Raw genomic sequence first — 24,504 nt, forward strand, 5'->3', positions numbered from 1 at the left:
GCTACATACATATATATATATGTGTGTGTGTGTGTGTGTGTGTGTGTGTGTGTGTGTGTGTGTATAATCCTCCTCATATATCTGTGAGACTGATATGACCAGTGTGGATCTTCAACGAGGCACCTCAATACAGGAAGGCAGGGAGCCGGCTCACAAATTCAATTCAATTTTATTTATGGCGCCAAATCACAACAAAGATCGTCTCAAGGCGCTTAAAGTTAATAGGATCTCTCTCTTTCAGAATCATGTATAATAATAGGCTTTAAATCTTAAAATATTTTCATATTCCTGCAGCCAGTCTCACACACACACACCACCATTCTGCCAAGGTTGAAGTTGGATCAGGTCTAAACACACACAAAATCCAGATGTTAAAATTATTTTCATTACTCAAACTACAAATTTTTTATTAGTCTACATATTTTCTTTGGGGCAGGGGGTGGGGTTGTCATCTCTCATCATATCTCATTGGGACAGTGTACTGGCTCAGGAAAAGTCCATTTACAGCTAAGACTACACCTGCAATAACCTTTATGGAGGAGGGAGCAAAGCCAGCAGTATTCAGTAAAATCAGCTGAAGTCTACTTCAGTTGGCCTAAGAATGGAAACCAAGAGCAGACCTGAAGAGGAGGCTCCAGGTTCCAGATGTCATCCACACTACCATAAGACCAGATGTAGTTTTGCTCTCCACAGCAGAGGGAAAAAGATCACCATTGTGTAGTTGGCCATCGGAAGAGGGGTGCGAGGAGCCATGGTGCAGGACTGCGGTGATAAAAGCTGGCAGACACAGGTGAACCTGCTTGAGATAAGCGGCAGAGGCTTCTTTGCACAACTAGTCTGGAAGCTGTTGCTGAGGGGGAGCGAGTATTTACAGTACAGAAAAATTCAAGTATACGCAATTCAGTTTTCTTTTGCAATGTGAAGTTTTGTTCTTTGTGTGCGCTCAAATATGGACTTTACATGATGGCTTTCATTTTTTTAGATCCTGATTAATTTTGATGATAAAGACCAGTGAATATCACAGTAATCACCTCAGATTATAATGTACCAAAAAAAAAAAAAAAAAGACCTATAAGTGTGAAAATACAGTATCTGATACATGAAGACTCACAATCTGTAATGTGTGATGGAATGACCCATACAGGAGGTCCTTTTCACATTTTCCACCCTTGTAAAAGCTCATGACTGACTCCACCTCTTAGTTGAAGTTAGTAATGTGACATTTATTTACATTATATCAACGTGGTCAAGTTTATTTTATCACTTTGGCCCTTCTTGATGTTCATGTGTGTTATAAGCTACTTGTTTTAACCGTTTATTTTCAATTAAAACAAGTCCTGATCTAACTTTACTTAACAGAAAAAATATTTCTTACAAGGAGTCAAGAGAGAATTTTCACCAGGAGCAGAAGCATCTGAGCCAGCACGCTGATGGTGTCTGTGGATATCCAGATGTTTAGTCTGCTCCACAGATGACTAAATCATGTTTTCTGTGTTCTAAACACCACCTCTCAGTTTTAAGGTTTTTAAAGTCTACTAAAAAATGGCTAAAAATAAACACCTGGTTTGTGTTTGTTCCTTCAACGAGCAGTCGCACGTATAAAAATTATATATAATGTAAGAAAACATTCACAAAAGCAACTTTCAAGATGAAAGGTCATGTGACTGGATGTAGTTGCTTATAAAAAGTCGATTTATTTTTACATTAGAACAACAAACAGATGAAAGCTTCAGGAGGAAGAGGGAGGCTAGCAGTCATAAATAAAGACAATACTGAGGCTAAATAAATACACAGCAGATGGGGAGGGGAGGAGTGAGGCTGCAGCAGCTCCAGTGTAGTGTCTACAGCTGACCTCCATCCTTCAACGCAGACATCATCATCATCAGAGCATGTAATCGACAATGCTGACAAAACCAAAAAAATACTAATGTAGAAAAACTCAGTAGTCAAAAAACAAACAAACAAAAACTACAAATCCACAGAGGCAGCTGCAGCTTAAAGGACCAGCTCAAATCGTGCATTTCTTTAGTGATCAGATCTGATCAGACTTTTGTGTTTTGTCAGATTAACAAAGAGAATTCTTATCAAGTAGCTCAACGCACGACAGACTCAGATCCACGCCTTTAAACTGAATCCCATCTGAATGGAGCTTTAAAGGAATCCTTTAAGTCTCAATGCTAACCTGGGGGAAGCTGTTCCTGAGATGTTCAAGCATCTTCATAGTCTCTCAAACTGCATCTAGAACTTTGCCAATGCAATATAATGAAAGGGTTTGCACTACTAGCTGCATGTTATTGGTCACAGTTTGAAATTCACCCAGTAGATCATTACAGAAGTCTGTGGAAGCCACAATTAACACAGTTTGGTTGAATTGATAATTAACATAAACAGATGTACATGTAAATATTACCTGCATATTTTAAATTTACACATCCCAATAAAAACAAGGCTGTTGTTTCAGTGTCATCATTAAATGAAATTTAGCCAAAAATCTATACATTTTTATGATGTTCTGATTGTATTGTAATGAAAAATCAAGCATTTCCGTTCAAACCAAGCTAAAGTTACTTAGCTCTACGCCCCACAGTGAGTCTGAGTACATGGAAGCTGCAATCACGTCACCCAAAGGCTCATGCTGCAGGCTGTGCATGCCATCAAATAACTTAATGTAGAAAACTACGTTTTCAGAGGAATTAATCAGTTATTTTTCTATTATTAAATGTTCGTTTGTAAACCAATCTGGTGATACTTCACATGCTAGAAAACTTATTTAAATACAATTTAATGTTGTTATAGTGCCGGCCACAGACTTCCATCGACTGAGCCCCGAATCCCTGCAGCTGCTCCGCTTCAGTAAAACTAGCTGTACCAAAACAGTTTACGCTGAAATCACAAATCCCTGAGAAAACACTGAGGGCCTCAAGTCACAGAGTATTTAGTGGTTTTTGCTTTTCTGGATTAAAGGAAACATCAGGTGAAATCAGGTGGGACTCTACTGTCGTTACAGCGCCACAGGAATGTGTCTATGCCCATAAATCTGCTACATGTCTGTCTATCCAATAGACTAGAAATAAATGCCCTGATCAGCAGGTCACACAAAGCCTAGCTCACAATTTTCCCATGAACTCACAGCAGCTGCAACGTATTTAATTTTGAGAGAGACGCTCTCAAACGCACAACAGATGAGAAGGGCAGAGCTCCCAGAAAAGTTTCATGTAAGAAGCAGTGGAAAAAAGCTCATTTTAACGATGGAACTTTAACTCTTTTTAACATTAATTTAATGGTTCTTGTAAGTGTTTGCTGACCTTTGCCCCCCGTTATCCCTTTGCTTAACGGAGCACAGAGGTTGCTAATACATTTTGACACCTTTTCAGTCCTTCGGGAAAAAAAACAACTGCAACTTCTACGTCCGTCTCCTCTTTCCAGTCCCTGGACGGCGGTGAAGGTGACAGGAGTGCGTCTGCTTCAGTGTCGGGAGCGTTTGGTGGGCAGGGCAGAGACGTGCTCCAATAGGCCAAGTCTGCTAAGCTCAGCGTGGAAGAACCGCTGCAGTCGATGTCCAGCCTTTGCCTCATTAGTGTGACGAGGATTATACTGAAGACAATTGGAGAACATCAGCTCCACATCTGAGATATACTCGCCTGCAGACACCAAAGGGAGAGAAATGAGAGTCACATTCTGCACAGAAACACGCATGTTCTGACCGCAGTGATCTACACGTGGCTCACCTGCAGTCTGGTATTCACAGTTGTTGACTTTCTCTCTGATAGTGTTCAGCGCAATCGGCTTCTTAATGATGTCATAGTAATCTGGAACCTGAACAGAGATGTGATGGGTAAATAAAAGAAATACGCTACAGGCTGTGTTTGTGGTCAGACACAATGACATCAAATATAGACTCGACTCGGGCCTTAAGTTAATTACTGCTGTGGAAAATGTCTAAATGGCAACTGTTCCATTTCCCAGCATGACAATGATCCCAAACGTACTGTAAAAGCACACCTGCATAGAAACATGATAGTGAAATCATCCTGACTGAAACGTTACAAACAGCACACAACAACAGTAAGGACCCTTACTGGATACCAGGTGGGAATCGAACTTGTGATCCCCCGCTCCAGAGGTGTGTAGTCTTACCACTATCCACTCTTCCTAAACCTGACTCACCTGCTTTTCCTACCAAGTTGTTTTTGAGGTAAGTATCTGGCTGCAAGATGGCTACATGGGGGCAGTACCTGGGTTCTAGACACCAGCTTCATGAAGGGCCAGCTGTCCTCATGTCTGACTAGCTCCACTGTCAGCTGTTCACAGGCGGACAGCTCGTGTACTCCTTGGTTCCTCCCAGAGGAACGACGGTTAGAGGACGATGAGGAGGCTCCTGGAGAGTGTGACGAGGGAAGGACAGGCAGGATGGGTCTGGACAGTTTACGAGGAGCAGCAGTTTCTACGAGGAGCAGAGGGAGAGACTGATGAGGTCAGAGCAGCAATGCACCAATACTGCTAAGAATCAGGATGGTGCCCTGTGGTCCATGCTCCTGTACACCACAGAAACCTGCCTGGACCACAGTGTTCACCTGTCTATTAGAGTTATTTGATGTTAACTGGCTGGTTACTGATTGGTGCACACATTGTTGAGTGGATGCTTATATGTTAGTTGTTAAAGTTCACCCTCAGCAGGTGTGCTCTGTTTGCTGATTGGTACATACCTGTTAATGACCTCTTGCGAGACTCACTCTGAGCTGGTGAAGTTTTGGTGTTGCGTTTGTTTATGTGACTGTTTGGTTCCACGTTCTCATGGCTCACATGGGCAGCAGTCCGACTCCTGGAGCGGGTTGGAATTTTCCCATCGGAGGCCGGAGGGGTTATGGGCTTTTTCCCTGAAGATCTGTGATTAGACAGAGTCAGTAAAGTGGGATTGTAAACACGGCATACTCATCTGGATTACAACAAAATGAAGATTTACAGTTAGCATAAGTAAATAATAAAGTTAGATCAGGACTTGTTGTGACTGCACTAAAGTTTAGTTTCGCAAAGCCAGAACATCTTCCTATTGATCACTGATTGAAGAAAATAAGAACAACCCCAGGTTTCTCTTCAGCACTGTAGCCAGGCTGACAAAAAGTCAGAGCACTGTTGAGCCAACCATCCCTTTAACCTTAACTAGTAATGACTTCATGAACTTCTCATGAACTTAGACTCTTTTTCTCCAATTGATCTATTTTTAAAATCAAAAATTCTAAAATTCACAGATCTGGTTCATTTTCTCACTGCACAAATTATGTATAAAGCAATAAATAACCTGCTTCCTGACAATATTCTAAAACTGTTTTCTAAAAGGGAACGGGGATACAATCTGAAGGGGGAATTACATTTAAAACATCCTTGTATCCGCACAACATTAAAAAGTTTTTGCATCTCTTTGTGTGGAGTGAAGCTGTGGAACAGACTAAGTAAAGATATGAAACAATGTTCGAGCATGGCGCAGTTTAAAAAGCGGTTTAAGGATGTGGTTTTTGCAGGGTACAGGGAGGAGGTAGAGATTTCATAGGGTGTTCTTGTCCAATATTTTCATGTGTGTGCGGGTGCACGGGCATGTTGGTATGGGTATATATATCTGTAGGTTGTGTATCCTTTGAGGTGTTACTGGGGTTATTGAAAATGTGTATATGTGTGTATGTGTATATACGTAGGTATGGATAGATAGAAACATCTCTCTCTCTCTATAGATATATATAAAAAATAAAAATTAAATTAAAAAAAATACACGTAACATATATGGTATTTCTGTAGTCTATTGATTACTAGATAGTGGAAAAGGGGTGGAATTAAACAAGCTTATGCTTTTTCCTGCTCCTTTTTGAACATGAAAGTTATTTGTAGTTGTGGTTGCTCGTTTTCCTTTTGTTTTGCTTTGTTTATTTGTCTCTTTTTAATTCTATGTTGTTGTACTTTTTCAACATGTTCAAAATAAAGATTCAATCAATCTTTCTGAGTTAACTTCAATAATTACTTCCTCCAAACCATCAACGTGTCTTTTAGACCCCATTCCTACAAAACTGCTCAAAGAAGTCCTGCCATTAATTAATGCTTCGATCTTAAATCTGATCAACCTATCTCTAATAATCGGCTATGTACCATTTACATTATACATGCTTCCCTTAGGCAGCATCATTAGAAGACATAGCATAAATTTTCACTGCTATGCAGATGACATGCAGCTCTATCTATCCATGAAGCCAGATAACACACACCAATTAGTTAAACTGCAGGAATGTCTTAAAGACATAAAGACCTGGATGGCCGCTAACTTTCTGCTTCTTAATTCAGATCAAACTGAGGTTATTGTACTCGGCCCTGAAAATCTTAGAAATATGGTATCTAAGCAGATTCTTACTCTGGATGGCATTACCTTGGCCTCCAGTAACACTGTGAGGAACCTTGGAGTCATTTTTGACCAGGACATGTCCTTCAACGCACATATTAAACAAATATGTAAGACTGCTTTCTTCCATTTGCGCAACATCTCTAAAGTTAGAAATATCCTGTCTCAGAGTGATGCTGAAAAACTAGTTCATGCATTTATTACTTCCAGGCTGGACTACTGTAATTCTTTATTATCAGGATGTCCTAAAAACTCCCTGAAAAGCCTTCAGTTAATCCAAAATGCTGCAGCAAGAGTCCTGACAGGGACTAGAAAGAGAGAGCAGATTTCTCCTGTTTTGGCTTCCCTTCATTGGCTTCCTGTTAAATCCAGAATTGAATTCAAAATCCTGCTCCTCACATACAAGGTCTTAAATAATCAGGCCCCATCTTATCTTCATGACCTTGTAGTACCATATCACCCTATTAGAGCACTTCGCTCTCACACTGCAGGCCTACTTGTTGTTCCTAGAGTATTTAAAAGTAGAATGGGAGGCAGAGCCTTCAGTTTTCAGGCCCCTCTTCTGTGGAACCAGCTTCCAGTTTGGATTCAGGAGACAGACACTATCTCTACTTTCAAGATTAGGCTTAAAACTTTCCTTTTTGCTAAAGCATATAGTTAGGGCTGGACCAGGTGACCCTGAATCCTCCCTTAGTTATGCTGCAATAGTGTTTCTTCTTCAGTCACCTTTTTCACTCACTATGTGTCTATACATCTCTCTTCATTTAATTATTAGTCATTATTCATCTCTGCCTCTCTTCCACAGCGCGTCTTCCTCTCTTCTCCCCAAAGGGGTAGCAGATGGCCCCGCCCCTCCCTGAGCCTGGTTCTGCTGGAGGTTTCTTTCTGTTAAAAGGGAGTTTTTCCTTCCCACTCTCACCAAAGTGCTTGCTTAAAGGGGGTCATATGAAGTTGGTGTTTTCTCTGTATGTATTATTTCAGGGTTTCTACCTTACAATATAAAGCGCCTTGAGGCAACTTTGTCGCTATATAAATAAAATGGAATTAAAGAAAGGTTAGGGGATTATTGTAAAACTGCAGTCAGGACTACATGACCTAAGAGGTCAAGCTATGGTAGATACTCACTTGGAGGCTGATGTGTTTTTCCCTGAGGTGGTGATGCTGTTCTTGGGTGTGGCCTGTTGGCTCTTGCCCTTGGGGAGTGGAGTCTGCCTCTTCTTAGGGCTGCAGAGATTCAAAAGAAAAGCTCCAGAACGATTCATTCCTGAAGAACGAGGTCATTTATTGATTTATTTTTAACACTTACTTCAAGACAACGACTACTTCTTCCTCCTCTTCCTCCTCTGACTCTTCTTCAGATTCCTCCTCCTCCTCCTCTTCAGACTGTTCCTCCTCCTCTTCCTCATCGTCATAGTCTCTTTCCTCCTCCTCGTCAATAGACGAGCGCTGACGGGATGGGAGGCGGTTGGATCTCTGTTTGGGTCGACAGTCTGGACAAAACCATTCACCTTCTGGAACAGACTGAGAGAAAACAAACTGGTTGGTCCCCTGAAACATGTCAAACACGTGCTCAGCAGGGAGCCGCTGCCTCACAATCAGAAGCTTTCCAACAAACATTTCCATTACTGGAAGCGCACACAAACTGTGCACACAGCTCATTCTTTTCAAAGAGTTTAAAAGGTAGATGTAATCGCTCCAGCGTATTCAGGCCTACACATGGGGGTTCCTCCCAGTATGGCATGCTCCTCCCACAACACCTGGGGGCAGCCTTAGCCGTCTCCTTTCGACATAGAGTAGCAGCTGTACTTGGAACCCCTCCTAAAAGAATGAACTCACCCTACCACTAAGGCAGAGTCCATCCACCTTTCAGAGAAAGCTAATTTCCACTGCTTGTATCCGCGATCTCATTCCAATAGTGTTAATAACAGGATGAGGCTTAGATGAACAGATTTATAGGATTTCTCAACAACGATGCAGGACACAATAATTTAGTGGCATTCGGCATCAATTAGACTGAAGGACTAGTAAATGTGGTACTGACTAGTAACAACAGTGATGATCACTCAGTCACACACATCCCTGGGTAACAGTGCTGTTCATGGCAAGTTAAAGAAAGTTGGGTGGAGCAGGAACAAACCTTTACCTCAGGGGTCTCAAACTCCAGTCCTCGAGGGCCGCTGTCCTGCAACTTTTCCATGTGTCCCTGGTGCAACACACCTGAATACAATTAGTAGGTCATTAGCAAGAGTATAGAACTTGACTGCATGCTGAGGTGGCAACCCCTAACCCTACCTACTCAAGTAAATTTAAGTAAATGTATTTGGAAACATATACTTCTAAAAATACTTTTATTGCACCATGTTCATTCACTCATGAGCTGCTGTAACATGAATCAAATGGCTGAATTGCCACCTCAGCATGCAGTCAAGTTCTATAGTCTTGCTAATGACCTACTAGGTGTGTTGCAACAGGGACACATGGAAAAGTTGCAGGACAGCGGCCCTCGAGGACTGGAGTTTGAGACCCCTGATTTACCTGCTTACTGGCCAACCTGCAGGTTTTGCAATCACAGAGAGTACGTTTTTTTCCTAATTGCAAATACTTGCAGGTTCATGGCTCACACACACTTCATACATTTTCTGAAACCAGAAATTTGTACACAGGAGGAGGAACGAACACTAGATCTCTTAATTTAGCACATTTATGCAAAATAGTCAATAAAACAAAATGGCAGCAATGTAAACATGCAGTGTTAGTGCACCTACAAATAAACCTGTGACACAGTGCTGGTGTAGTGTGCTTACCTTCATGCGTGGCCTCAGACAGTGGGTGTGGTGTCCTCTGTCACAGCTGTCACATAGCACCATGTTGTCTGCATCTCCTTTGCATCTACAGATGCGACAGCGGGCGTTGAGAATGGAGCGAGACCACAGGATACTTCGCTCCAGACTGGACAGGTGAACAAACACCTGAAAACAAACAACCACATAAACTTGTTAAGAAGTTAACTCAACCATAAACATCAGGACGGGCCAGCACTCACCACAACATAAACCTGAATATATTCCTAAAACTATATATTTGTCTAAAGTTTTCATCTTCAAAAAAAGGTTTGTGAAAAAAAACAACAAAACAAAACACTAAGGTGGTTAAAAAGCTCAGATTTTCTCAAAACTTAATTTCTCTGTCAAAAATACAAACACACAAGAAGAAAAAAGAAAAAACAGAGTAGGAAGAACAGAACTTGCATGAGCCCGGGGGGGGGGGGGGGGGGGGGGGGGGGGGCTAGTGGGTAACTAGTTACTGGGTTAACAGAGGTTAGCAGTAACAGTACAGGGAAGTATATTTTACTGTGCTCTTGCTTTTACTTTTTTGGCTGTCGTTTTATTCACTGTGAGGGATTCCTGTAGTTTTTTCTGTTTGTTTACCTTTGACGAGGTAACAATTATACCTCAGAGAAACTCATTAATCTTAGACGACTATCTAACATTACTCACTCTACTGGCAGACCTAAAGGAGAGCTATCAGTTTTGGCACTCGATGCTGAGAAGGTATTTGACCAGATTGAACGGCTCTGTTTGTTTGAAATATTGGACAGATTCAAACTGGGTAAAAACTTTATTTTAATGGTAAAACTGCTTTAAGTCAATCCTCATGCTCGTGTTCTTACCAGCCAGATTCTGTCACCATCACTTATATACAGGCAGGCCCCCTCTCTCCACTGATTTTCAGCCACTTGCTGAAAGCATACGTAAAGATCCAACTATTTTTGGTTATAACACTGATACAACTACTAATAAAATTCACTCTGCACAGATGATGTGCTATTATATATCACCCAGCCAGAAAAGACTATTCCCACCATATTAGACAAATTAACTTATTTGGGTCTTTGTCTGGATAAATGTGAATAAAAGTGAACTAATGTGAGTAACTCATCCTGGCTACAAAACCTCCCATTCAGTACAGCTTATGAGAACTTCACATATCTGAGTATTCAGCTTACAAAGTGCTATTCCTCTCTATTAAAATCTAACTTCTCTCCCTTAATATCTGAGCTCCAGTCAAGTATACAGTAATGGAACACTCTTCCTCTATAACGCTATTAAGATGATAATTTTGCCTGATTGGTTACATTTATTTAAAAATCACATTTTAAAAATTTGAATTCACTCTTCTTCTTTTTTTGTTTGTTAAACGGGACAATAAAGCACAGAATTCCTAGGAAACATCTCTCCAAGTCTAAAAAAGAGGGAGGGTTAGCACTTCCTATTTTCTTCTTCTATTCCTGGGCTTCGCATATAAAATTCATGACATACTGGTCAATGGTAATCCCTACATGGTTGTAACTGGAGCAGGAAGCTTGTCAGCCTATGTATGACAGCAATGTGGTGAAACACAGCACCATATGTATTCTTAAGCAGATTAACTGCAAGTCTTTATCCCATCATATCTATTCTACACAATACAGTTAAACTTTGGAAACAGGTAGGACTTTGCCACACTAGTCTTTGCCTCTTTCAAGCTACCAGGAAGAGACTTTTTCAGATACCTGCAGACAAGAGACTCTGTCAGGAAATGCGTACAGGGCTGTGAGAGTCTCAACATTTGGTGTCTTGATAAAAGTCTCCAACTTTCACCCCTTAAGAAAGAAATTACTTTCTTGCATCTATCAGAGTCTAATGTCAGTGAGTCCTGTGAACTCGTCCTTTATCAAATCTAAATGGGAAATTAGGTATGACAATCACTGATATTCACTGGGAAAAGGCTTTGGAGAATTTCCATAAATGCTCTTATAATGAAAGACAATGCTTTACTCAATTCAAAGCTGTACGTCATCCACACTTTTAAAGAAAAAGGTTAAATAAAATAAAGCCTGAGGTCTCTCCTGTGAGAAATGCTCTCCAGCTGAGGAAACCTTTTTGTCCCAAGGGGCCGACATCTTTGATTCAATGTGTCAAATTCTTTGCGTGCAGCTGAACTCTGATCCACTAACAACTATTCTTTTTGATGATGCTGTGGGAATAGACAGTGCAAAGCCATGTTTTAGATCCTACTGTATTATTATTGCAAAGAAGCTTATTCTCACTCACTGGAAAGAAACAGACGCACCTCCCTTACAGCTCTGGCTTAATGAAGTTGCAAATACATTACATCTGGAGCGAACATGATATACTCTTAGTGACAGACTCTCCTCTTTCAGTGGAGTTTGGGCACCCAGCTCTACATTTCTGCAGCTGTAACCAGCAGTTAGAGTTTTTTGGCTTGTCATTAAGACAGACTAGCTGGACAGGCTGTGTGTGTGGGAGGCTGTTGTATCACATTGTGTTGTGTTGCCTTGTTTGTAATGTATAACAAAAAAAATCAATTATTGATTCTGTAAATTCCACTCTGTCATACCAACATGTGAACAGCTCAAACATATCTGGGGGAAAGAAAAAAAAACAAGAACTTGCATGACCATAAACAGATTTTCATTAAGATAAAATAAATGTAGTGAACATAACTCAGATGGTTTTGTGTCTTTACTTCTAAGTCCCAGTGAGAGTGAGAGCTCAACTTTCAGCATGTGGACAGAATCATGTGATAATCTGACCTGAGACAGGCTGGAGCAGGACTGCAGAGATTCCCTCCATCGCTCCAACACCGTTTTACTGACTCTGCCACAGTCACTGCCATCTGACACAGACACACACACACACAGGTAAGACCACACTGGTTTTTATTTTTAAAATAGTAACCCGGCTCTACCGAGACACCGAAATGTAGAATATCAACCAGATGATAATATTATTAGAAGTCAGTCATACCATCACTGGCTTGGTCCTCATCTTTCTTCTTTTTGTTCTTCATCTTGTGGTCTTTCTTTGAGTCTTCATCAGCTGCAGTTGTTATGCAGTAAAAATAAGTGGAAAGCTTTAGTACATATAAACATGTAGCTGTAATAGTTTTGGTGCCACCAACATTTTGTCCTTTCCTGCTCTTCTCTCAGGCAGTCACCTTCGCTCTCTGACACCATTTACAAATCATCACAAATCCAGGCCTGGAAAGAAACTCACCAAGTGGAGCTTTGAGGAAGCGTCTGTCGATGCCTTGCTCAATGTGGGCAAGAGCCTGAGCCAGGATTCGTACAGAGCTGCTGACCACCTGAGGAGTTCCACTGCCGCTGGACCCATACGCAGCAGAGCTGTCAGATTTCACCTCCTGAAGCCTGAAGAATAAGCACATGTTTACAACGCACACCGGAACGTTCAGCTTTGAACACACGAAGACAGAAACCCTGATTTGGACGGTACTGGATCATCACGGCCAAACTACGCACCTGTCTCTGGCTCTCAGGTGGGCACAGTCCACCTCCATCGCCTCCACTCTTCCATTCATCCCCGTGTTCTCTCTGCCATCAGAAGTGAGCAGCTCATAATTTCCAACTTCTAACGCCGAGCGCCATATCTGTCTATCCATCACCTGAATATTTAAAAGAGCGAGACAGATGTGTCAGCTGTGGCTTAGGACACCCATCCTTTGCCAACGTCAGCAGGCACTCTCACCTTCAGAGTTCCCAGAGTTCCCTGGTGGATCCGGTCCTCAATATCCAGCAGAAGCTCTCTGAGTCTCACCTCCATCATAGACTCAGCTGCAGCAGTGCATTCTGGGAGTGCCTGGGATGACTCTTGATCCTCTGGGTAAAAGAAAAGGTGTGAGTGATTACCATCTGTGTCTGGATAATGATTGTAGTCCTAATGAGGATATAACCCGTGTCCACCCATGCATTTAGCTTCAGGCTCTCTTACCTGTGTGTTCATATTTGTTTCTGTCACAGCTCTTCAGCAGGTGCTGCAGCCTCTCTCTCTCCTGCAGCAGTGCCTCCTTCAGGCTGCTCTCTCTGTGACCTCGAGGATTCAGAGCCTCGATTAGCTGATCAACTTCCTCCAATGAACTGTAGAAGGACCACTGGTTGGACTGGTTGATTGGTGTGCTGCAGGTGTGGAGGGGGGCGGGATTTGAGGCGGCACTTTTTAGTCATGAAGGCAAGTCACCATCAGAAAGCTGTGTGTGAAACTAACTGGTTCTCTCCCAGTATAAAATGTTACCTACCCTGCACTAGCTGCTTCATCCTTGGCCACTTCCTCTCCTTTCTCCACCTTGATGGTGCTTGTGTCCTGGTCAGGTTTTGGGCTGGGCTGCAGCATGTCCTCTGTCAGGCCGAAGTAGTCCGCCTCCACAAAAAGGGCGGAGGCTGAAGGGAACAGCCAGTATCGCCGATACAGCCGGTCTCTGCCCAAAGGCAACAGGCAGGTGCAGGCTGCAGCCTTCTGGATGCGTTCCTGCAGCTCTCTGACCTGCAGTGATGACAGAGCTGGATGAAACTGAATTCTTCTGATTTTTAGGCTTTTGTGACTCTCATTAAGAAAGTTGGGTGAAGAAGACGCCATGAAAAAACAAAAACTGCTTTATGAATACAGGCGTACACACACACACACACACACACACACACACAGTATTTATTATTGACTGTTACTGATGCTCGTGTTGTTGTTGCCATGGTTTCCCTGCTGTGTTGTTTTCGATTCGCTTGTTGAAGCAGATTTTCAGTCTTTTCCCTCTCCTTCTCTATTTTTCTTTCCCAACTTCTCTTCCCTGGGACTGGTCCTGTTTGTTCTGATTGTAATAACTTAAAATAAAAAATAAATAAACAATAAAGACTAAATCAACTATGACAATCAAGTGGCACGGTAAATGATCCACTTGGGAACATGAATCTGTTCAGACAATAATTCTGATTGCTACAGGGGAGAAAAAAAAGCCTGTTTTAAAAGCAGTTTCAAACACCTGGACTTTAGCAGAAGGCTTTAATTAAAAGCACATTTAGATCAGACAAAAAACAAGAACTAGGATGTTCAAACAACACCGAAGTGTTGGTGGCTGATACAGCTGTTGTATTGGACGGCGCTGAGGCTCCTGGTCATGTGTGTACATGCTCTCTCTTTGTATCGATGGCAGTGTGAACAGCATAACTGTTCCTGTCTTCCTGACAAAGTGTCTGTTTCTGACCTTCTCCTGCTCTCTCCCCAGCTCCTCTGCCGTCAGGCTGGTGGGAGGTTTCAGGTCAGACACCGTCTGCTGCTGTTGTTCTTTCTGGTTTCCTTTGGCTGGAGGACAGAAGAAACACGTCTGACTTTAGACATTCACAAACTTTATCATTCTTCCTGCTTCTTCTTCTTGTTGTCTTTTTCACCTTTCATTATCTTGCTGCTCTGCTCCTCTTCATTTTCAGTGTGATGCTCTGTAACCGAGTCACTGCAGAACAAATACAAGAACGTTCTGATATCTGTCAGAGACTCAATGAAAACCAGTAGGAAGGTAAATAAAATCAAAGATTTTATAATATTGAACTAAGTATTGCTAACACTACTGATGGAGTGTCATACACTCATGGTAAAGATGCCCTTTTACTTGGTTTTTACGAAGACTGTAACTGACATGTGAAAGCCAGCTGTTTATCTTAAATCTGAACATTTCAGGCAGAATAAAATGACTTTGCACTTCCCAGTTACTGAACGAGGCAGTTCACTAAAGTTATGAATGTCTGCAGTTTCCTCCGTACCCATTGGTCTGAAGTCGTCCCTTGAGCTCCTGTTCCTTCATCTTCTCCTCTTTCGCCCTCATCCGCTGCTCCTGCTCTCTCATCTTCTCCTCCTTACGAAGACGAACCCTGGAAGTACACAGCAGGTTAAATTGGTCATGTTCAAGGCTTTGACTTTATTCATCTTCTCAGTGATTTTTATATACGGTCATGTGTTCCTGCATGTCTGTATTGTAAGCACACTATATAGGAGTACCTTTGTACATCCTTTTCATTACATACAGGTTCTTTTAACTATTGTACATAATGTATAATGTTTTGAAGGCTTAAAGTGGTTCTGTTATTTTTTTGACAGAGTTACAGCATTGCTAGTTTTTTTGACAATGTAACAAATTACATTAACTAATGTACTGCATTGCTGTTAATGTGCTCCCAATCTGCTGATCTCTTTCTCCTTTTTGGCAGCTCCATAATGTGCTTACATCTCTGTGCAAGCTTGTGATGAACCTCAGATTCACACAAAAAAACGAACTCCTGTGTCTTTTCAACAGCTCGATCACACAGTGAGGCAGTCGCATCTATTCAGAGAAATGGGACCTTGTTTATCTTCAGTCACGTGATGTTGTGAACAATGATACGGGCCTCAATGTGAGCTCTATTTGGACACGCCACCTTTGCTCAACTCATGGCTTCAGTGTCAGATGGCCTCAATAGGCCACATGAAAGGATGAGACAAGGTCACACGGTGGTTTGACCCCAAACCTCTAGTGGTAATGGCAATCTGTTTTTCACACCTTGGCTCATGTGATGAGGCAGATGATCAATAACGGGTCAACGACCCTCTTGAGGGGGTTTTAATGCCTGGGACTCTCCACTGTTTGAGAGAGGTGAAATGTTTTCATGAAACCAGCCTTTTAACCAGTTCTGGTGAGTGAACATTGACTTCAATATTGATGACTCTACACTCTCAGATAGATAACCTTCACTCTCCAGGTAAGTTGTGTATATTTGTTGGTAAACTGTGCCCGCCCGTGTATATACCTATGTGCAGCCTCCTCCCTCTCCCTACGGTGCTGTTCAGCTCTAATCTCCCTCAGTTCGTGCCTCGCCGCTCGCTGCTCCTCCACACAGTCTTCAATCAAGTCTCTGCTGGATGCCAACGTCAGCACCTTCCCCACCAAAGCCTGCAGGATCCTCAGCTTTTCCCCTGTAGACAGCAATGCTGACTGATGAAACGTGCACACAGCACTATCACTGTATCATTATCTGATTGACATGTTACATATTCGCTGACAAAAGAACACAAAGCAGATGGTATGTGGTTGGTCGCTGACCTGGGGTGAGGTCATACACTGCTGTGGATGACAGCTTCTTCAGCAGTGCTGGATCTGCCAGTCTCAGCTCCACACAAGGGTCGTCCATTACGGTGAACCCGCCTTGCTTCTGGTAGCGGAACTTTGCATTCCCGTGGTTACAGTCAGCACCAGACGCCAAAATGTGCAGGCGCAGGATTTCGGACAGTGTGCAGCTGTCTAGGTCGAGCTGCTTCAAAGTGCAGCCCTGATGTAGCTGAGGCCAGGCTGCAGCCAATGAGGCGATAGCACTCAGAGCCGAACACGTGGGGTCAGAGTCGTCGTCCAGAGCGTCTGTCAGGTCTGAAGGCACACGCATAGTAAGAATAAAAGACGCATGACACACACAGACTGTACACACATGCAATAACGCAACACACGACACACACATTTATTATTACATAAAAGTGCACAGAGACAGCAGGCATCCATGTGTCTGTAAGGTCAGGCAATGTATTAAAATTAGTCATGTAAAGGTGGAGCACAGCACCCTCTTGTGACCAGCTACAACATAACAGAAGGTTGTAACAGGTGTATTCAACTAAACTTTAAAAGAGGTCCCCCGTTGGAGAAAGTTCTTAAAGCAAAGGTCGGCCATTACAATATGAATAATCAAATTTTGTTTTATTATTAACATTGAAACTGGTTTTAATCAGGTTGGTAAAGTTGCTGCTTGGTTTGCACTGCAGCACGTGACAGGTAAAAGCAACAGCTTAGCTATTAGCAGTATCATTAGCATGTTACTGATTTCATTGACCTGACAGTCGGGTATTTTCTTATATTTATGATATTAATGCACGCGCGTGCGCACACACACACACACACACACACACACACACACACACAAAATTACCTGACTGTCAAATCAAATGAAATCAGTACAATTCAAAAATTTTGGACAGGAATACAATGCATAGAAATGAACATATGACTGCTGAAAAGTCTCACCATTAAACACGTGAAAAGTGTGCATGTTCCTCAAGTGCAAAGTTTAATAAAGGGAGGAAAAGTTTAAGGCTACGTCCACACGTACACGGGTATTTTTGAAAACGGAGATTTTCCGTTTTCGTTTTAAAAAATAATCCCGTCCACACGTAAAGGCAGAAATGAAGGAAAACGCTGCTAGGAACATGCCAAAGCAGCAGGTGGCGCTATATTCCTAACCGTGTAGAAATGTTGGCCAATCAGAAGTCTAGAAGCCTCGGTGGGAAAAAGTAAACAAAGATGGGGCATAGAAGCAGAACCGAGTCGTATATATGAAGGGACAGTAACTGTGTGTGTATATGTAAGCATTTAAACACTGCAGAGAGTACAATTAACAGTAACAGTATTGTAGAAATTCATTTCACCGAAACAACAACGTGGCGCACACTGTGACGTCAAAAAAGGCGCACACCTTTGACGCTGCGTTTTCTCCGTTTTTCTCGTCCACACGTAAATGCAAAAACGGAGTTTTAGAAAATATCCACCCTGGCCGGAGTTTTTAGAAATCTCCGTTTTCAGTGACCGAAAACGCCGTTTACGTGTGGACGAAAGGTGCAAACGCATAGAAAAATCTGCGTTTTCAAAAATACCCGGGTACGTGTGGACATAGCCTTAGACACAATAAAACTCAACACAGCTTAACAGTTGTGAAGTTTTTGGGAGCTCACATTCTTCCTCTCTTTTATTTATGGAGCATTTAGCTGCAAAAGGGACGCAAATGTGTACGATATGATCGGCATGTGTAACACATTTTCAAATGTAAAACTATTTACATACACATGTCCAAACCTGAAGAAATATCGATCATTTACACACAATTTATTAAGTTCAGCTTCATGAATCTGATCATTTTCTCTTTCACAAACCTGTCTGTGCGTGTCCACTTTATTTACAATAAACAAACAAACACAGCTACACAGCGGAAGGCCGGTGTGTCCATGTTACACTGGGACTTGAACACAGCTTATAGAGAAAATGATCAGACTCATTAAGCTGAACTTAATAAACTGTGTGTAAATGATCGATATTTCTTCAGGTTTGGACGTACGTGTTTGTAGAACAGTTTGACGTGTGCTCAGATAGCTTCGCATTTGTGTGTGGGTTGATGCAAACGCTTGTGAGTCCTTCAAAAGTTGCACACAAATCATTGTACACATGTTGAATTCTTAGTTTGTGCCTGTGGGTCATATCTTACACGTCTGCAACACTTTGCAGGCAGATTTCTCTCCGTATTAAATCAACCCCCCCACTTCTTTCCTCAGTGGGTGAACTGAGCTTGTCTGCCAGGATTTTAAATCTGGGCTTAAACAGTGTCGGGCTCATACACATGTGGAGGTGCTCACTGATGAGGTGGGGAGATGTTTAGTTTGGATTAAGTTCACTGTGTGTGTGTGGAGCCAAACACGGTCTTTCCTTTTTTGTTCCTTATTTCGACCTGACTTTTCCTGGTGTCATCTGTATCTCTTCTTTTCTTTATTCTACATGGATCCGCCTCTTTCTTCTCATTTCTACTGTTTTTTTAATGTGTATCTTACTAACGCTGTAGTGTCCCAGTGGTGACTGCCTGTAATGCACAGAGTTGATTGGCTGAGTGTTATCATGTGGGATGGAACGACTACTGTAAAGGCCAGAAAAGCTGCACCAGTTAAAACAGAAAGGCCTCGTCAGGTTTTAAATCATAAAATCGTGTTTAGGCTGTAGGTCTGGATCTGTATGGGACAGCTTGTGGGTGTAAGTTTTTTCTTGTGTTTGTCAGTTTCCTGTAGTGTACTGCTGACAAAGACAGCAAGTGTGTCTGACCTTCAACCTGGTCTGTGGCTACCTCTTCCTGCTCCTCATCTAGAGCCTGAAAGATGGCTGTGAGGAAGAAAAACAGCAGCTCACACAGAGGACCCTCAGGATCAGAACCCACCAGAGCCTCCTCCAGAACCTCTGTAGAAAGACAACAGTCATACATCACAGTCAGAAAACAGGCAGAAACTGGAAAACAGTACTACTAAACAGCTGCTCCAAACAATGAAGGTCCTGCATCTCTGTGCGTTAGAACTAACTCAATGTTTCACTTTGATATAGGTATTTAAAATCAAAGTTACCTAAAAGTAATTGAAGTCCCTTCTATCAATGACTGAGTAACAAAACTGTAGAAGTTTTAAATAAGTTAAAGAAAAGAATTTCTCTGTTCTGAAAAAAGTCTAATGGACTTTCTATAAAAGAAAAGAAAATGAAAGAAAAGGCAGCAGCTTATAATTAGAACCTCCTTTATCTACATATCACTTTAGCTACAAAACAGCCCAGCATCACACGTAACCAGCCTGGGAGCAGAGTACAGACAAGGACACACTGTAAATGTTTTTAAACAGAGAAAAGTAAAAAAGTAACAGGGCTTTGTGCAGGTCAGTCAATAATGTTCACTTTGGCCTTCTGGAGGCATTTCTTTCCCAGAAGCGATGTATGTACCAGGGCTCGCAAAATTTCAAAATCCCTGGTAGCCCTTCGGGCAGGCACTCTTCAGTGTTTGGTAGCCCAAAATAAATTTAAGTAGCCCGAAAAAAAAATGAGAACCATTTTTTGATGGATGTTTTGTTTCCTTTACAGTAATATACATTAAAGTATAATATTGTAAAGGAAACAAAACATCCATCAAAAAATTGTTAAAACACAAACTACAACAATTGTATAAAAATTACAATCATCAACTCAAATATTTGGAACTGTGTAGAACATGAATCAGTCTGTGTCAGATCCTGAATCTGAAATTTCCGCTTAAGTCCTGGGTAAGGGGTAAGTGGAACCAAGATCTAGGCCATTTGCTTTTTGAAGCTACATTTTGCCAATGGTATACTCTTTGGAACATAGTACACTGTTCTAAACAGCTTTTTCAGGACTTCTTGTTGTGCTTGGTTTATTTTTAGTATGTTTTTGCAATTGGTGTTTGTTCTGGGAAAGATACTAAGCAATAATGCATTTCTTGCATTTCTCATGGGTTCTGATGGGGTCTTTCTTAAAATTACTGCTCCCAGTTACAAAGGCGCTTGGCGACTCAGATATCGAGGGAAACTCACGACAAACCAGCAGAACATGATGTTATTTAGCTCGTCATATTCCAGCCACATAAATTCTTTTGTCCATGAAACCAAAAAAGCTGAGCTTTCTTTTTGCCTCATAGTCTGATTTGTCATAACTTTTCCGTTTTGTGGTCGGCTTTTCTTTGGCTACCCCTTCTTCACCCTGACCTTTATTATTTGGCTCAGCAGAACTAAAATACCGGCGTAAATCCATCTGTTTTTAGTTTGCTGCAGGAGACTTCACTTGTCACGTTTGAATAGTAAGCTAACGATTGATAAGACGATGCCAGAGGAATTGGTGCGCAATTAATCTGTCACTCACCAATCAGTGCTGCCGCTCTCTATACACAGTTCGCGCGATCGCAAAGTGAAAGTGAAAGCCAAAAAAAAGAAGAAGCACAAATTTAAACTCGATTTCACATATTGACAGTGGCTCATCGATGCCAATGACATAATTACTCAGCTACATTTCCGAAAGAATGGAACAGCATTGACATACATTTTTCCTTCCTATGATAGCCCGACAGGCAGGGCTGAGTTAGATTTTGGTAGCCCGACTGGAAAAATCGCTAGCCCCGGGACGTCGGGCTAGCAATTTTGCGAGCCCTGTGTACTGTCATGTCTGAAGACAAAGCAATGACCCAGACCCAGTTCTGCTGCTGACAGCTTAAGGTTTTCTCTTGTCGTCATCATTCCCCTCCCCACCTTGACCAGATAGATATCCATTTCCTGCTTTGTGAGCGATTCTTTTAAATCCAGCCTGATTAGTTTGTTTTTGATATGCTGCTTTCCAAATAACAGGTCAAACTCCTGTCAGAGTTTGTATAGTTTGGGTAATTGTAGGATAACCCCTCAGTTTAAACACTGAGCAGTACCAAGTTAAAACACAATAAAAAGGACAGTTTTTCAGGAATCTTATAATTTTTATAAATGTTGTGCAAATAAAAATAATTTACTGTTTATAAAGAAATCTAGTATGTTTAGAAATGCTATGTAGAAAATCCATGGCTCTGTTAAAGCATTTGTGAAACTTTCACTGGAGGAAGGGGTTAATAATTCTGCCATCAACTGTAAAGAGTATGTAGAAGTATTCTCACCCAGAGAGACCCCATCAGGGAACTCGTCCTTCAGGTCAAAGGCCTCACCAAAGGCCTGCAGGAACTCCAGAACCATCAGAGCATCTCCGAAGAGCTCTGCTGGAAGCCGGGTTTTCACTGGAATTGGCCTTGGCAGCTCCTGGTGGAAGAAAAAAAAAGAGCAACACATTCCGTAAAATTATAAATCACGTCAGCAGTAATGACACCCGGTTACATCAATCGGAGGTCATTAAAATCAATCAGTGTGTAACTTTGCCAAAACAATGTGGGACTCTGGTCTTCTCTGGTCCCTTTCCCAATCGGACCAGGAGTCACATGTTTAGTCACATGTTCTCCTTAAATTGCTGTCTGTCTGAGTCCTGTCCAAAAAACAAAACAAAACCATATGGGCTTTATAGATAAAGCAGTATGGCTGCCCCTGCCTGAGCCTGGTTCTGGTTTCTTCCTGTTAAAAGGGAGTTTTTCCTTCCCACTGTCACCAGGTGCTTGTTCATAGGGGGTCATATGATTGTTGGGTTTTTCTCTGTATGTATTATTGTATGATCTATTGTGCAATATAAAGCTCCTTGAGGCGACTGTTGTTATGATTTGGTGCTGTATAAATAAAACTGAACTGACACATCAGCGTTTATAAAGTGAAACAACTACAACACAACTGCACGACACCAAAACTTGATTAATGTTTCTGTAGCAGCGACTCATAGAAGATGACATCTGATGCTGCATCTTAAACCCTGGTTTATAATCTGTTGCAAACGTGGACACCAGGAGGACCAACGACTGAGTAGTCATTCCTGTTATACTTCTTTGACGTCTACCATCTATAGCGCACGTGTAGCTGCTGTACTTTTCTGTAAATTTTCAACAAGGGAGTCCAAGCAGTCACAAAAAACAGGCAGGCATCAGCACAGACCCTCATGCTCACTGTCTGATGACAGATTTACATCACAGGACCCAAGTGAGCTCTAAGCTTAAATCCTCCTCACGTGTAGTTGCTATGCCATTTTCAGAGGCCTATACTGACTTCAGTGACACGTCACCACAGACTATAACCATGAGGACAGTACAGAGGCAGCGGACAAACAAGCCATACTGTCCTCTTCTGATTTACATTAGACCAAGCTTCTTCTAAAAGCATGTCTCACTGCTCCTCAGACAACAACAGGCACTACTGAGTCACTGTCTCATGTAAATGCAGGGATATGCTGTCAGTCCAGATGAGGAACAGTTTAGCACAAAACAATGAGGAAGTGAAAGTTTTCACATCCCGAGTATTCAGACACAGCTTTGTGTTTACTAATGTTTCTTTTTTAAAATGTGAAAACTGTGTTGTGTACTGTGTAACCGATTCTGACTTCCACTCGCTCTCTTTCCCCTGTACCAACACTGAAGTTTCAGTCAACATGCTTGTCCAAATGTGCTAATGGCAGAGGCAGTGCATTCATTGACCTTCAGGTCTTCACAGTCCATGTCCTCTCTGGGTTTGCTCCAAAGCTTCAGCTGTTCTGCATATTTCTTCTTCTCCTCCTTTAACTTCTCTCGTTCCTGTGAATCAGAAAACATGTCTCAACACAATTTCTGTAATTTTATCTGATGTGCAGCTTTTCAGATCTGATGATTAAAGATATTTACCCGGTCTTTCTCCAGCTTCCTGCGCTCCTTCTCCTCCCTCCTCCTCTGTTTCTCCTCTTCAAACCTGCGTCTCTGTTCTTCCCTTAGCCTTTCCTTGTCCTCCCTCTCCCTCCGCTTGGCTTCTTGCACCTCCTCCTTTTCTTTCTTCAGTCGAGCCTTGTCTTGAGCTGCAGCCACCATCTCCTCCCTCTGCTGTAGCAACTTTAGTTTCTCCTCTGCAGCTTTCAGTAGAGACGAACTCGCCTGAAAACACAACGTTTACATGCTTTTTTTTTTTTTTGTGTACACAAACGTAACATTTCAGGTTTACCTAATGACAGAGTAAACTGCAGACACCACTGACACTCATTCCTGTTATACTACAGTTAGAGTATATGTGTGCACCCTTCAGTGTCTAAGGATGATGTTTATGTAACCTGGACCAAATAAACCGGATCACCTTATGGATACAGAAACTTTAACACAAACATGGAAACTAACATGGATGAGTGGTTTCCTCAAAGATAGTTCTGCAGTAACAATTGATATCAAGACTTATGTTTTCCATTATAAACTCCAAACTCTTCATAACAAGATAGAGTTGCCATGTGTTTGTACCCTGCTAACTGCAGTGTCTCAGGCTAATGCCACCAGCTCACATTTATAAACATAACATTTAAGTAGAAGTTGTAGTGAAACTGTGACATTTAAAACAGAGTATGTAGGGTGGGATGATTAGATTAGTCCACAGTGTTTTTAGTTGTCTAATCAGATTTCATTGATGCACAGCATCAGTGTAATAATCCATACATCAGCTACTTCTAATGACTGTCAAAAAGCTGCCACTAGATAGCAGCAGGCCCCTCTGCCTCTCATTGGTGTGACTAAATGCAGACATGTCTCAACCCTCATTCTTCCCAACGCACTGCAGGAGCAAACTCAACTCTACACCTGGAAAGCTTTTGGCAATCAGAAGTCTACAGGAAAATACTGTGGAAGCTCTGAGCAAAGAAAAACAAAGATTCCTGTTGAATTTAAGCTCCGTGCGTCAGGTGGGGTTAAAGCTGTTACTGTCTTCCTTCTCTCACCCCAACTGGTCGCAGCAGATGGCCCCGCCCCTCCCTGAGCCTGGTTCTGCAGGAGGTTTCTTCCTGTTAAAAGGGAGATTTTCCTTCCCACTGTCGCCAAAGTGCTTGCTCATAGGGGGTCATATGATTGTACAATAATACATACAGAGAAAAACCCAACAATCTACTGTACAATATAAAGCGCCTTGAGGCAACTGATGTATAAATAAATTGAATTTACTGCAACTTGTGATCAAAATTGGTTAGGGCTACATTATTTTAGTAATTGAGTAATCTGTCAAATTTTCCATAAATTAATTGAGTAATCGGATAAGAAATACTTTTGTCTCAGAAAACACCAG

General features: G+C 41.9%; 1 protein-coding gene across 3 annotated transcripts in view; it reads right to left on the reverse strand.

Annotated features, from left to right (window-relative positions):
* Positions 1 to 1,671: 1,671 nt before the first annotated feature.
* The window catches only part of baz1a (bromodomain adjacent to zinc finger domain, 1A), a 34,926-nt gene continuing 12,093 nt past the window's right edge, over positions 1,672 to 24,504 (reverse strand). For all 3 annotated transcript variants that reach the window (XM_013266070.3, XM_013266068.3, XM_013266069.2), the window contains exons 8-30: positions 23,097 to 23,339; positions 22,914 to 23,009; positions 21,465 to 21,603; positions 19,103 to 19,234; positions 16,301 to 16,621; positions 16,008 to 16,173; positions 14,988 to 15,095; positions 14,619 to 14,680; positions 14,435 to 14,532; positions 13,478 to 13,722; positions 13,174 to 13,358; positions 12,931 to 13,061; positions 12,705 to 12,847; positions 12,442 to 12,593; positions 12,193 to 12,264; positions 11,979 to 12,061; positions 9,187 to 9,351; positions 7,689 to 7,903; positions 7,508 to 7,606; positions 4,707 to 4,885; positions 4,236 to 4,444; positions 3,729 to 3,816; positions 1,672 to 3,641 (exon numbers count right to left, since the gene is read on the reverse strand). In XM_013266070.3, the coding sequence (XP_013121524.1) occupies positions 3,466 to 3,641; positions 3,729 to 3,816; positions 4,236 to 4,444; positions 4,707 to 4,885; positions 7,508 to 7,606; positions 7,689 to 7,903; positions 9,187 to 9,351; positions 11,979 to 12,061; positions 12,193 to 12,264; positions 12,442 to 12,593; positions 12,705 to 12,847; positions 12,931 to 13,061; positions 13,174 to 13,358; positions 13,478 to 13,722; positions 14,435 to 14,532; positions 14,619 to 14,680; positions 14,988 to 15,095; positions 16,008 to 16,173; positions 16,301 to 16,621; positions 19,103 to 19,234; positions 21,465 to 21,603; positions 22,914 to 23,009; positions 23,097 to 23,339 (3,507 nt within the window). In that variant the 3' untranslated portion in view covers positions 1,672 to 3,465. The remainder of the gene's footprint in view (positions 3,642 to 3,728; positions 3,817 to 4,235; positions 4,445 to 4,706; positions 4,886 to 7,507; positions 7,607 to 7,688; positions 7,904 to 9,186; positions 9,352 to 11,978; positions 12,062 to 12,192; positions 12,265 to 12,441; positions 12,594 to 12,704; positions 12,848 to 12,930; positions 13,062 to 13,173; positions 13,359 to 13,477; positions 13,723 to 14,434; positions 14,533 to 14,618; positions 14,681 to 14,987; positions 15,096 to 16,007; positions 16,174 to 16,300; positions 16,622 to 19,102; positions 19,235 to 21,464; positions 21,604 to 22,913; positions 23,010 to 23,096; positions 23,340 to 24,504) is intronic.

Source organism: Oreochromis niloticus, linkage group LG19 (genome assembly GCF_001858045.2).
Source record: "Oreochromis niloticus isolate F11D_XX linkage group LG19, O_niloticus_UMD_NMBU, whole genome shotgun sequence".
Lineage (NCBI taxonomy): Eukaryota > Metazoa > Chordata > Actinopteri > Cichliformes > Cichlidae > Oreochromis > Oreochromis niloticus.